This window comes from Peromyscus maniculatus, chromosome 22 (assembly GCF_049852395.1).
Source record: "Peromyscus maniculatus bairdii isolate BWxNUB_F1_BW_parent chromosome 22, HU_Pman_BW_mat_3.1, whole genome shotgun sequence".
Classification (NCBI taxonomy): Eukaryota; Metazoa; Chordata; class Mammalia; order Rodentia; family Cricetidae; genus Peromyscus; species Peromyscus maniculatus.
Genome location: NC_134873.1, coordinates 52,840,661 through 52,853,991, shown reverse-complemented (window position 1 = coordinate 52,853,991; position 13,331 = coordinate 52,840,661). Strand labels below are relative to the sequence as shown.

Sequence of the window (13,331 nt, the reverse complement as noted above, 5' to 3'; positions counted from 1 at the left end):
TTTGGAACTTGAAGTATTATCCTGTGGAATTGGAACATTGTCTAGGGAGAGAACGCGCCACAGAATGGCAGAATGACATAGAGAAACACATTACCAGAGCTCTGGGGAGGGAGCCGGGCTTTGCTGTCAGCCGCTGAGAATGTCAGTTTGGATCCATAGAGCCACTGCCCCGCAGCTCAGAGGAATCGGCAGGCTCACGTGGTACAGCTAAGAGGTTCAGCTCCTTGGTGAAGTGTCGGGGAGACTGCCCTCCAGTTCTCTAATGGTGGCCTTCATAAACCAGAGACATGCCTTTCTCCCAGTTCCGAGCTCTCCTCTGCTCAGACATGGCAGAGGTGGCATGTGGTGAGAAGGCATGAAGGAAGGGAGCAGACAGACAGAAGAATTCACTTGTGCAGCAGAGCTACTCGTGTCAGGGTTAGCCCAGCCTGGAGATACCAGCACTTACCCTTTAATCTCTCATCACCTCTCAGAGGGCGCTGTCCCATATAACATGTCACAGCAGCAGTGTGAGCTCAACATGACCTTGGGAGGAAATCACCCAAGCACACCAGGAAGTAGGTCACCTGGAATGAGAATCTCCTTTATAGGAGAAGTGAGAAATGAGTACAAAAGCTAAAAATTAGCCAAGTGCCAGAACCCAGTGGGGAATATTATTTGGCCATGAAAAGGAAGAGATCAAGCTTAGAAACCTCAATCTGCTGGATGTGGTGGTATACACCTGGAATCCCCCAGCACTTGGGAAGTAGAAGGCAGAAGAATCAAGAGTTCACGGCCAGCCTGTGCTATAGGAGACCCTGCCTAGAAGAAAAGAAAACTTTAATGGGTGAACAGGAGCTACTCATAAAAGATTACATGTTATATGGCCCCGTTTATATAGCATGCCCAATTAGAATAGAATCGGAGAGTAAAGGATTGGGGTAGGACACAGAGACGGAGCGTGGTAGGAAATGGCGTGGCGCTTGTCCTCTTGGGAAGTGCTCTGAAGTCGACTGCAGAAGGGAATGTGTTTACTCTGACCTGTACGTCACACAAAGCACATACAAGTCAGAGTATCACAGATGGGCCACAGACGTGTACATGTCTTAAGTGTCACTTAAAGTCTTAGAAGAAAAACATAAATTAGGCACCAGTAAAGCTCTTGTTATCAAAAACAGCGGGGCTTTGCTTCGAGCTGCTGCTGTTTCTTGGGGCTGGAGATGGATCACTCGTGAGCTAGCTCCCTTTGTGTTCTCAGAACAAGGATTCCATAGCCGCTGAGCTGAGGCAGTGGGTCCAGCTGGTTGTCTGCTCCTGTGGAGACCATCTTCCTACTACGTCTAGACTGGCTGCTGCTGACGTCCTCACAAGCACCGCGCCCCTGTTCCTCACCAATCCCCGGCCCATTCTTGGTAAGTGTGCTGAGCAGGGCGCCCACTGCACCCCCTCAGCTAACACGGGAAGAGACAGAGAGCCCAGCCTAAGGAGGGGACCCCGCCAAAGGCAGCGTGTGGGACGCTTTTGCGTGTTTCCTGGATTGTCTGTCCTGGTTCCTATTGGGACTGGCACCAACAGCTGCTTGCCTTCTCTCCCTTCTGTCTTCTGAACTAAAGCTGTCCCGTGTGCACTTGTTCAGGGCACCCAGGAGCATTGCGCTTTCCTGTCTGTCAGTGTGACCCTTTCGGTAGTCCATTGTTAAAATCTCTCACTTGAGACAGTGTCCCTGTGCAGCCCAGGAGAACCTGGGACCTGAGAAGTTCCCTGTCTTGGCTCCCAAGTCCTGGGATTACAGTGTACACCACCATGCTCCACTGCCGCGGAGCCTTGAGTGGGCCCCCACTGGCTCCAGACTAAGTCCACACAGCCTTTAACATGGCTCACTGGGCCCTGTCTGTTCCACTCTTTCTGCTTTTCTGTTTCTTCCCTGGCCCACCCTCCTGCCTGCCTCATCATCTGCCACTCCTTCCTCGGGCCTGTTTGTCATCAGCAGGGACGGCTCTCTATAAACAAACTCTGCCTGACGACTTGTTGGCCTTTCAAGACTCAGCCCAGCCTTCTCCTCCTCCAGGAAGCCAGGACTTCCTTAAATGACACAGGGAAGTGCTCCCCAGGACTCCGTGCTACTGAGGTTCAGAAGGGGCCAGGCTGGCTTCCAGGCTTTTGTCTGATGTCCTCACAGGGTTGCTGGTTCCCTTCACTACTCAACTGAACTTGAAATCAACCCTGGGATATGAAAGGCGCTATTCCGAAGTCAAATGGATGTGCAGCTCTGAGCTGGCTTCTGAACTGGGTTCCTCCCCTCTCTCCACTCTCATGCCTAGAGAGCACTACCTAGGGAAAAGCTTCGTGCCAACGATGCTGAAGGAAGTGGAGTCTGAGGAGAGCCTCAGAAGACGAAGAGCATGGGGGTGTTATTTCATGTTTTTATTGTGTTGCTTTGGAGTTTATTTTGATTTGTAAATACAGGGTTTAATTAAAGGAAACCCAGGGCCACAGAGCCAGGCTCCGGCCCAGATCCTGTCCTCCGGCCCACTTCCTGTCACTTCCTGTTTCTCTTGACTACTTTCATGCTTGGCCCCAAGAATCAGGCAGGGGCCTAGCCCCCAAGGAGCTTACAGTGTTGTTGTGGTGACAGATTTCCGGGTCAGGGGAAGATCATTTTTTGGGTGGTGACGTGGAAGTTTAAGTGAGACCTGTGAAGTGCCCACCTGTGCAGCCTCTGCCTTGCTGTCCTTCTTCTTCTGAGTGGCATCACCAGCGGCCCTCCCATGGTTACGATTTGATCACTGAACCCACAGCGGTGAGGCCAGTATACTTTGGTTAGGTCAGGCATGGTGCTCCGGGCCTGCAGTCCTGGCTACCTGAGAGGCTGACGCTGGTCAACTGGCCTAGACAGCAGCCCAGTGAAACCCTCTCTCTAAGGCAGTGTGTTTCTTCTGTTGTGTCAGGCATTCTCAGTAAGCTCGGTTCCATTTTGCAGCACATTTTTCTGAACAACCTTGGTTACTCTGTCACTCACAACAAGTAGAATTTGTGTAAGACAACCTGAAATTCTTGTGTGGAATTGAGTCTTAGTTTGTGTTAGCTGCTGGTGCTAGGGATGGAATGCCAGTGGCCAGCTCATCAAGAGCAGCAGCCAGCCAGAGATGTGAGGACAGCTTGAAAGGGACTAAAGAGGGGAATGTTTCAGAGATTCAATGACCTTGGTACTGAGAAAACTCAAGATGGAGTCTATGGCGGCACATGCCCAGAATCACAGCCTTTGGGAGGTGGAAGCAGGAGGGTCTCAGGAGGTCAAGGCCATCTCGGGCTACAGAGTGAATCTGAGGCAGCCTGGGCTGCTGGAAACCCTGTCTCAAAAATTAAAAAAGCATAGATTCTGTAAGGAGGAGTAAAGCGTAAAGCTTGATCTGGGAGTGAAGAACTAAGCTCCAGATGGTGCTGTTGGCAAAGGGGCGGGGCCTCAGCTCAGACTGCTCCTTTGGAGGCAGCTGGGTGGTGCTCTGCCATTGCACTCTAATGAGACCCTCCTAAAATCTGTCCCTGGAGTCCATTTCAGTGTTTTCCTGCAGTCACCCAGCATCATGTGTGACTGTTCTTTACCTGTATTCTAGATCTCATGGCCCTCGATGCTGCTCACAGCAGATTCCGCCTGTTTGCATAGCAGTACCGTATGGTAACTGGCAGAACCCATGCCAAGGGCCAGTGGCAGCAGAAAACAGGCCCCAGAAACATGTAACACGGGCCCTTTGTCATGGCCTTTCCCACTTTGGATTCTTGCCCCCAAACCTGATATTGATTAATACTTTGCTTTTCAAAATTGGTAAGTTCTCGTAGTCTCCCAAACTACACTAAAATAACTTCTGCAAAGTACTCTGGTTTTTTGAGATAAGTTCTCACCATGTAGCTCAAACCCCCACTCCATATAGGGTCTCATTATGTAGCCCTGGCTGTCCTGGAACTCTGTATGTAGACCAGGCTGGCCTTAATCTCACAGAGATCTACCTGCCTTCTGAGTGCTGGGATTAACCGTGTTAAAAACATTCTTGTTACATAAATTGTGCCACTTTAGAGAGTTGTCCAGAACTTTGTAGGCCAGTCAGCACCTTCTGGAGACTCTGCCCTTCCTCCTCCTACAAAAAAGATGTTTCCAGGCTCCCCAGCAGGACCCTCTCTGTTCCAGTGTTGGTCCAACCTCAGGTTTTCCTGTCTTACAGTAACACCCCCTCCCAAAAAGGAATGGCTGTGGCTTCTTCATAATGTCCCTCCCACATGCGGTTGAAGCAGTCTTACTACACACTTGTCAGTGACACTGTAGATGACATGAACTCCTCACATGATTTTCTTTACAGAACTGCAGGACACGCTTTCTCTCTGGAGGTGTGTCCTTACCCTTCTGCAGAGTGAGGAACAAACCGTCAGAGAGGCAGCCGCGGAGATCGTGACAACAGCCACGTCACAAGGAAACACTTGCCAGTCAACAGGTACTTTGTTCTTGACCTTGTATCTTCCCTTACTGCTCCAGGACCACATCTGCAGACTCTACTTAGAACCTCCTAGAGAAGGTTGATTTCAAATGTAGAAATTTAATATACAGCATCCTTTCTTGGTTGCATTGTCAAGTTTTAAATAAGGGCAGATCTTGGTTATCTGTATGCTTACATAAGCCAGGAATCACTGAGCCGTCATTTTGTTCCTACATGAGTTTTCATGTGTGTAAGTTGAATTTTGCCTTTCTGCGCCTTTGTTCCTTATTTGGTAACTACAGTAGCCCGAGACAGGAGTCAGGCAGAAGGACAGGTCTGGATGGGTAGCGCTGAGCTCACTCACTGTACAGCCATTGCAGCCCTGGCCTGGGGTCATCTCGGTGTTAGGGAAGCAAAAAGGAACTCCTCTTGAGGGAGGACAAGGGCTGCTGGCCTAAGGGATGAGAAGTTCGAGTGGAGGCAAGGTCACACACTTCTGGGTGAGCTGACCATCTGGGACAGGGACTGTGTTTATGGATGTAGAATACTTTGGCCTGGATTGCAGGATGTTTCTGGGCCAGTCACCCTGATGAGAAGCATGACTGCCATTCTGAGGCAGGAATCACAGCTGTGCAGAGAAGTTCCCCATATGGACAGCTGAACAGGAGAGGACAAAGCTGTCCAGTATTGTAACTCTCCGCAGGCAAGGACCACTCTCTGAAGCACTGTACTGGTCTGTACAGGGAGGGTTCCTGCAGTGTTCAGCTTGTGGAGACCTCAGCTCTGCCGTGTGTGCTTTCCTGTGCATGGAGGGAAGGAGCTAGTTTTTGCACAGTCTTGCAGTTATGTTACTCCAAGGCAGGTTGAGCCAGGACCAACCTGGCCTCTCAGTGAAGCACGAAGAGGGAGCTCCGAGTTGTGTACAGAAGTGCTCTGCACCCCAGTGCCGGCCTGCAGACCACTTCCTCATGAATGATCCCCATGGAGTCATCCCTTTCCCATCGAAGCTTGCCTTTCCTTTTTTATTAACATTTAGTTGTCTCTGTGTGCGCGCATGGCAGGGGCGGGTGGGGTGTACAGAGGATAACTTGTAAGAGTCAGTTCTCCTTCCACTGTGGGTCCTGGGCTCGAACCCCAGGTCGTGAGGACTGGCAGCCCTCTCACCGTCTGACCCAGAGTTTTTCCTAGGAGGATCCTTGTGATGTACGGCAAGTACACAGCAGACTCGCGGGGGCGGGTGTGTGTGTGTGTGTGTGGGTGGGTAGGTGTGTGGGTGTGTGTGATACCCGTGTTCTCCACGGACCTGCTCTGCCTAAGATGCAAACAAGAATTTCACAGTGAATTCACACATGGCCGTTTTCTCGTATCTTTAAAATTGTAGTCTTTGCTCTCTTTTTATTTCTTTCAGTTTTCCAAGTTCATGTATGATACAAATATATTATCACTTTCATTTTCCTTCTAGCTTGATTCATAAGAAAGTGAGATCACTAATTTGTATTGAGCCTTTCTGCATCTTAAACTCCTGTATAAGTCTCCTTAAGAAAGCCTCCTTACCAAACTTTGTGTTGCTCATCCTGATGGATAAAAAGGATTTAGAAGCTGGGTATAGAGGTTCATGCCTGTCACCTCAGCACTGGGGAGGCGGAAGCAGGGTTGCTGACAGTTCAAGGCTGCTCTGGCTTACATGGTGTGGTCCAGCTCAGCTAGGGCTAAAGAATTAGATTCTATGTGAACCAGGCATGGTGGCACACCCCTGAAGTCCCAGTACTCAGGAGGTAGATCACACAAGCTGTCTCGGGCCCTCACTGTCTCTGGCGTTTGCCAGCCTTCGCCTAGGCCCCAGTCTCCTGCCTCTCAGGCCTGCCTGGGACTCAGGTGGTGGAGCAGAGAGCCAGCCTGCGATGGTGCAGGCCATGGACACAGTTAACTGGGAGACCCTGAAGGAACCTCCTAGGTATGGCGTGATAGCCCATAAAAACTGTAGAATCACAGTGAGCCCTGGCAGAGAAGCAGAACACTGAATGGAAGCATAGTATGGGAGGTAAGTGTTTAAGATTAGAACGTAGGCAGGTGGCATTGTAGAAAGCAAGCCCAGACAGCCCTGCAGCCCTGCAGCCCTGGGCAACAAAGGAGGGAAAACCCCACACTTGCTCAACTCCCCGCAAAGTGCTCTTCCCCGTCACCACCCTAACACGCTCATAACATATGTGCACCATTGCCACCCACAGAGAGTCAGTGAGCCAGCATGAAAGATGGACACTCCTCAGATGTTCCAACCCTTGGGCAATCAGGGAAGAAGGCCTGAGTATGGAGATAGAGTACTAGGTCACCGTGACATTTCACAGTGGCCTCATGGTGAGACAGCTCAGTCAGCAGAGCCTCGGGCCTTTGGAGATTTATGCTGAGTCACAGGCGGCTCCACCTCCAACCTTTGAAGGCTGCCCACCAGCCTCAGACCTGGGGGTCGACTCTTGTTTTGTGTCCCTCCTGCCCGCTCACAGGCAGTTTGCAGGGTTGGGCCCAGAGGTGTCTCCGGGCATCTCTTCCATCCTCCCTCTGCCTTCCTGTAGGTTCTTCCTAACCTGCTCAGGTGCGTTGTCTCTAAAGCCTTTGAGAATCAGTCCTCTGTGTGTGCCATCAGTCTTTTTCAGGGAGGGGCCAGGGCCTGGAGAGACGGCTCAGAGGTTAAGAGCGCATACTGCTCCTTAGGAGAATCCGAATTCGGTTCCCAGCATCCAAGCCAGGAGGCTCACTACACCTATAGTCCAGTTTAAGGGAGAGCCCCTGGCCTCCATGAGCACCTCACTCATGTGTACACAGTTACATACAGATACATGTGGAGCCACTCCATTTGAAGGTAGCATCCCGCATATGTGAAGGAAGAAACGATGAGATGAGCCCTGCCCACCGTTCAGCAAGCACTCACAAAGCCCATCCATCCTCAGTCTTACTTCCTGTGCTGGTGTTGGAGCCCTGCCCTCTCTCCCCGGCACTTCTTCAGGTCCATCAGCCTGCGCTTCATGCCTCCTCCTGTCCCACTTTGTCCATGGGGCTCCTGATGAGAGGGCTCACTGTGACAGCTGTCCATGCTGCTGCTCCCCTGCCCACTTCCCTACCCTGGCCCCCGAGCAGCACCAAAAGCCCTCCTGACCCGACCCCTCTCCTGCTCCCCCCCCCCACCCTAGCCACCAGTCTTCCTGAGGCTTGTCACACCAGCCTGAGGACCTCGGCTCTGTACACGCTGCTCTTCCTGCATTGGCCTTTCCTCCTTCCTGTACCTGCCTACCCACTAATCCCATGCCTATCTCAGCCTCAGCACCACTCCACAGAGCACTGGCCACCCAGACTGTGGTGCACACCCGGTCATTGCTGACCCCTCCCTCCCTGCTGTCTTCATTCTCTGCAGGTTTTAGTGGGTGGTGTTCTCGCTCCCTCCAGCAGAACAGCAGCTCCCCAAGAGTAGAACTGTGTGTGTGTGTGTGTGTGTGGGTGTGTGTGTGTGTGGGTGTGGGTGTGTGTGTGTGTGTGTGTACACGTACAAGTGTGCCACAGCATGCATGGTGGAGGTCAAAGAACCTTGCACAAGTCCGTTTTTGCTTCTCCCTGGGATCAAACTCAAGTCACCAAGCATGGCAGCAGCTGCGTTTACCCACTAAGCAATCTTACTGGTCCTGGTTGGTTGGTTTGATTGTTTGTTTTTGTTGGGTTTTTTGTTTTGTTTTGTTTTTCAGACAAGGCCTCACCCTGTGGCCCAGGGTGCCTTGGTCTGAAATTCACTACATAGCCCAGGCTGATGTCAAACTCTTGGTAGTCCCCCTCCAGCCTCCCATTTGCTGTATAGAGTAGGTTTTTGTCTTTGCTCCCTGCTTTGATTTTTAGACCCTGGCATCCACTAAAAATCACTGTGTAATCTGTTGGATGGATGGATGGATGGATGGATGGATGGATGGATGGATGGATGGATGGATGGATGAATAGATGGATGGGAAGAATGTATCAGTCAAAATAGTTCAAAACAATAAGGATTTAGTGTTTTCAGCACTGACTTGATGAGGGAGAGATGGAGGTAAACCCCTTTGGATTTTAAGTTGTTAAGAAATTATTCTATGAGACTGTGAGTTCAAGATCAGCCTGGTCTGCATAGGAGTTCTAGAACAGGCTATGTAGAGATCCTGTCTCAAAGAAAGGAAAAGAAGTTGCCTTGAAGTGGGAGATCCCATCCCAGCAGATTCTGTAAGCTCTCTTAGGCCCCTGCTTCCTGGAAACACTAATTCACCAAGGACTGGTCGAGCATCTACTCTCTCTGGGCTGTGGCAGATCCAGACTTCCTTGTTCTCTCCCTTGTCATCCCTCCTTTCTCAAGCAGGGTGGCTTTTTAAGATGTGTTTGTGAGGATGGAGAGATGGCTCAATGCTTAAGTGCACTCCTGGTCACTCTTCCAGAGGACCAGGGTTCAGTTCCCAGCACCTACATGGTTATTCTACACTGTAACTCCATTCCAGAGGACCTGAACACCCTCCTCTGGCCTCTGAGAGTGCTGCACACATGGTGCACAGACGGACATGCAGGTAAAACACCCATATACATAAGAATAAAATTAAATTAAAATGTTTAAGTAAATATTTCTTTATAAATAAATAAAAAATATCATCTGCAAAAACAGCCAGTGCTTTTCAACACTAAGCCCTGTGTCCAGCCCCAGGATGGAAGTTCATGTATGAGCACACACCCTGGGGAGGCGCAGCCTAGTGACTAAGGGCGTACACATCCTCCTCAGGGGACCGCAATGGCAGCTGCTCTGACTGAAGGACACTTCCTTCAAGTCCCGGCTTTCTGGGCAGATGCAACAAACCATCTCCACCTCTGAATGCTGCACACTAGCCTGCAGCACCGGAAGAACACTGATGCTTTTCCTCACTCGAAGCCAGACAAAGCGTTCTGAGTAGTAAATCAGTAAACCAGTGTCCAGAGCCCGTGACCCTGAGGGCCGGAGTGAGACTTGAAGCCGGGACCCTGTGTTGACTAAGGCTTTGCCCTCTCGTGGCCTCTTCTGAGAGCAGGCTCCAGTCTCGGAAGTGGAAGCCGAGAGAACAGGGACACTAGAGCTTTTCTAAACTACTGTGGGTGGTTTATTTCAGTGTCGGGGGAGAGCTGTCTAGAGCTGAGGTAGACGGGAGAATTAAAATGGGAGAGTGTCATTTCCAGAGACGGCAGGCAGTCCTGAACCAGACTGCGGTGTCCCTGTCCTCCAGTCTCCTCCAAGAGGGGGTGAGTCACATGGGGATGCAAGGTCATAGCTGTGACCGACAGGTGAGGGACCTAAAGGCAAGGAGAGGTAAATGACGCTGTTAGTGGGGTACAGAGTCTGAAACAGGGACCTTATGGGGCTCAGGGAAGCACTCTGCCTCCCAGACACCTTGATTCTCACGGAGAAAGTGACAGACATGTAGGTGTGACCTCTGAGACCAGTGCAGACTCCTCGGACAGGTGAGCTGAGAGTCGGGGAAGAAAATGCTGCCTGGGTGGAAGAAGAGAATGTTCTATGAAGCCAGCATCTCCCTCCATACAACCCCACCCCAAGGCCAGCTCTGGGCTTCCTCCATTGCCTCTAGTTGCCAGGGTGTTCCTTTCTTGTCCCGGGGTTCTGGTGGAGGAGACACGGGAAGGGAGGAATTGCAGTTTGCACAGAAGGAATGCTCTCTGTCTCCTCATTCATTTCTTCAAGTCACAGACATCGGGTCAAGGTGGCCTGAGGCTCCACCCCTTCCCCGAATCGCCTGTAAAGGACTGTCATCGTGGAGCTCCAAAGACTACATACCACATTGACCTTCCCATCTGCCGCTGTTCCCAGGGAGCCTGGGCCCTGACGTACGTCCACCTGTGTTCAGACAGTGCGTCACCAGTGGCTGGCTCCCATGCTGTACAGAAACAGATATAAACTAACACATCTACCTGGGAGCAGCTTGCAGGTGTCCATGAGTACTCTGGCTGAGCCTTGTTGCTGGGGTGATAGGATGTTTCCATGGCCTCCCAGTGACTAAGCCCCAGAGAGAGACAACAAGCTCCTTTCGAGGAAATGAGGCCATTTTTGCATTATTTCGCCTCTCCTCATGCTGTTCCTGACAGCCAATCTCACTGACCCTGAGGTGACTGACCTCTGTAGGCGGCGATAAGCCCACAGTCTAGGACTTAAGCCATCTGGTGCTGACGCGGCTGGCAGGGTCTCACTGTCCCAGTTAGCAAAGGGTAGCTGTGGCTGCTAGTCACTGCTCACGGCTCAGCCCTCCTTTTCTGGCTTCCCTTCTGTGTGGAAGCCTTCCCTTGCCATGGGAGGACTACACAGGACGACGCAGCGTTTCTCTCTGTTCACCGGGGCGAGCACCTTCTTCGTTTGCAGATCTAGGACCATTTACACTTCTTTTTCAGACAGTCTTTCACTAGCATGGGGCTTCCCTGATTAGGCTAGACTGGCTGGAGTGAGCCTCAGGAATCTGTCTCTCCAAGCTCCCAGAGCCAGGATTACAGCTGTGGGCTGCTGTGCTCGGCTTTTTCCCATGAGTGCTGGGGATCACACTGAGGTCCTCGGTTTGCACAGCAAGCGTTGTACTGTCTGTGCCTTCTCCCAAGCCTTTCCTCTCTGACCCTAAACTGGTAAGGGAATTATGGTGACGGGGATAGGCTTTGGTCTCATTCACCCCTGATTTGGCTAGGTGACTTAAGAGCCTGCTGGGGAGCAGCTCTCCCCAATTCCTTCTTAGTGTCTGAGCATTCCATGGAGCAGATACATGTCCTTGGCTCCCTGAGTTCATTCAGCCCCAGATATCTTCTCCCAAAACGACCATACAGTTGTCCAATCCATGCTGTTGCAACATTATATAGCCTGGGGTTTGGCAAGTTCAGAGCTAAGCTCTGGAGTAGGCCCTGCATAGGCCATTTTGAGGCCCCTTATTCTTGAACGTCCTGCCATCATGAAAGTAAAGAGTGCTGTCTGAGCTCTGGAAAACCTTTATCCTGCCCACAAAACCCTCCAAACCCTGTTCTCAGATGGCCTGTTTGGAGTAGGCTAGCCTGGGCTTTCTTCTTCCTATGCCCCTTTTTTGACTGAGAATCCACATGACAGGAGGTCTTCAAAGCAGAGCAGAATGGAGGAAAATGGCCGCCGTTGGGATGCTTCAGAGAGGAATTTTACCTGGGCCCATGCTGGGAGTACATGTGTGCATTCAGGCAGTGTCAGTTCGTGAACCTAGTGTCCCTCAGGGTCTCTCTGTTGTAAGAATGATAAGCGGCGCTGGTTACCGGCACGACTACTCCAGTATCAGTATCAGAGCTTTATTAGGAGGAAGAGGGGTGGGGGCAACAAGAGAACCAGGCCTGGGGAAGGAGCATGTGCAGAGAGAGAGAAGGATGATGGGGGAAAGAGAACAGAACAGAGAGAGGGTGGGGTCTGAGTCACGGCTCTTTAAGGCACAGGTGAGCTTATGGAGCCACGACACACGTGCACAGAGTGCGTGACCACAGCCATGCATACGTAATCACCAGCGCACACCGATGACATAAGACTCAAGACCCCTTGTCTAGCTCCTGAACTGCGCATGTGCAGTCCTGCAGCTGGAGCACAGCCGAATCCCAACATATGTAAAGAGCACAGGACAGCAGTTTGGATGTGTCTTTATGTAAGGACACTGGACAGGGTCCCAGGGGCTGTGCTTTGGCCAGCTCTCTGAGGTGGCAAGTGTCCTGCATGTCTAAAAGGACAGGATATCTTCAGCAAGTGTACTGAGGGAGCTTGTCAAAATGAATGTCTTAGCTAAGTATGGTAGGTAGCACATGACCTTAATCCCAGCACTTGGGAGGCAGAGGCAGGCGGATCTCTGAATTCCAGGCCAGCTAGAGCTACATGGTGAGAGTCAAAAAGCTGACCTTGGCAGTGGCTTATCTTCTCTGCTCCTCCCTTCCACTGAGATCTTGCCTCCCTCCCCTCCCCTCCAGCAGAGGTAATGACGGCACCAGATAGAACCAGTGAGCCATATGTTGAAGGGGACTCCAGTTTCAAGCTAGAAGCCACTGGTGTTTAGTAGGCATGGATGTGATGTCTGTAACACAGACCAAGTTCATGGCAGCTTACACAACCCTGCTTCACTGCCTGACAGGCGGCCCAGCAGGCTGCTGTGGTACCTGTCATAAGGGACCCTCTCCTTCTCCCCTGCTGCTGCAGCAGTGTCTGTGTGCCATCCCTCCTGTGGTTCACGATGGCAGGTCCAGCCCCACTTCCATCTGCACAGTGGTGAATAGGAAGGAAGGCAGGCAGGCAGGCCACTGTAATAGTTACATCACTCCCCATCAGTCTTAGCGGCCAAGACCTGCTCATGCTCTGCAGGTCCCAGCCAGAGCCCCAAGACTGTCAGATGAGCTAAGTGGCCGCATGCTCAGCTAAAGTCGGTTTCTCCATGGAATGTTGGCATCCTCTTGTCCTTACAGAGTCCTAGTACTGAAGAGAGACAGCAGCATACACACGGACAGCTGGGGACTCACATGCGTGATACTGAGCCCCTGGCCTTGGCTGTTGGGAGCCCCCCCTCCAGTGTGGTACCACTCACAAACAGCAGACTTCACCTCACTTGCATCCATGTTGTGTTATCTTAGTAACTCACGCAGCCACGTTTATGAGAAAGGAAAATCACATAAGAATTTTGGTTGAAAAATTGTCACTGCCTTCATAAATGTAAATGTGGATCCCTGTTCTACTTCTCAGGGCCCATCCACCACCTAAAATGCAAAGGCTTGGTCAGTAGCAAGCCTTGCGGTTACATCAGCATGTAGTTAGAATCGACCGCAGGAGAATTAAGTCGGTGGTGGCACTTAGCGTCTAAAGACTAGAGATGGGGA

General features: G+C 51.3%; 1 protein-coding gene across 3 annotated transcripts in view; it reads left to right on the top strand.

Annotated features, from left to right (window-relative positions):
• Thada (THADA armadillo repeat containing) overlaps positions 1-13,331 on the top strand; it is a 294,771-nt gene that overhangs the window by 256,393 nt on the left and 25,047 nt on the right. For all 3 annotated transcript variants that reach the window (XM_006990503.4, XM_076558882.1, XM_076558883.1), the window contains 2 exons: positions 1,238-1,391; positions 4,332-4,463. In XM_006990503.4, coding sequence (XP_006990565.1) covers positions 1,238-1,391; positions 4,332-4,463 — 286 coding nt within the window. The remainder of the gene's footprint in view (positions 1-1,237; positions 1,392-4,331; positions 4,464-13,331) is intronic.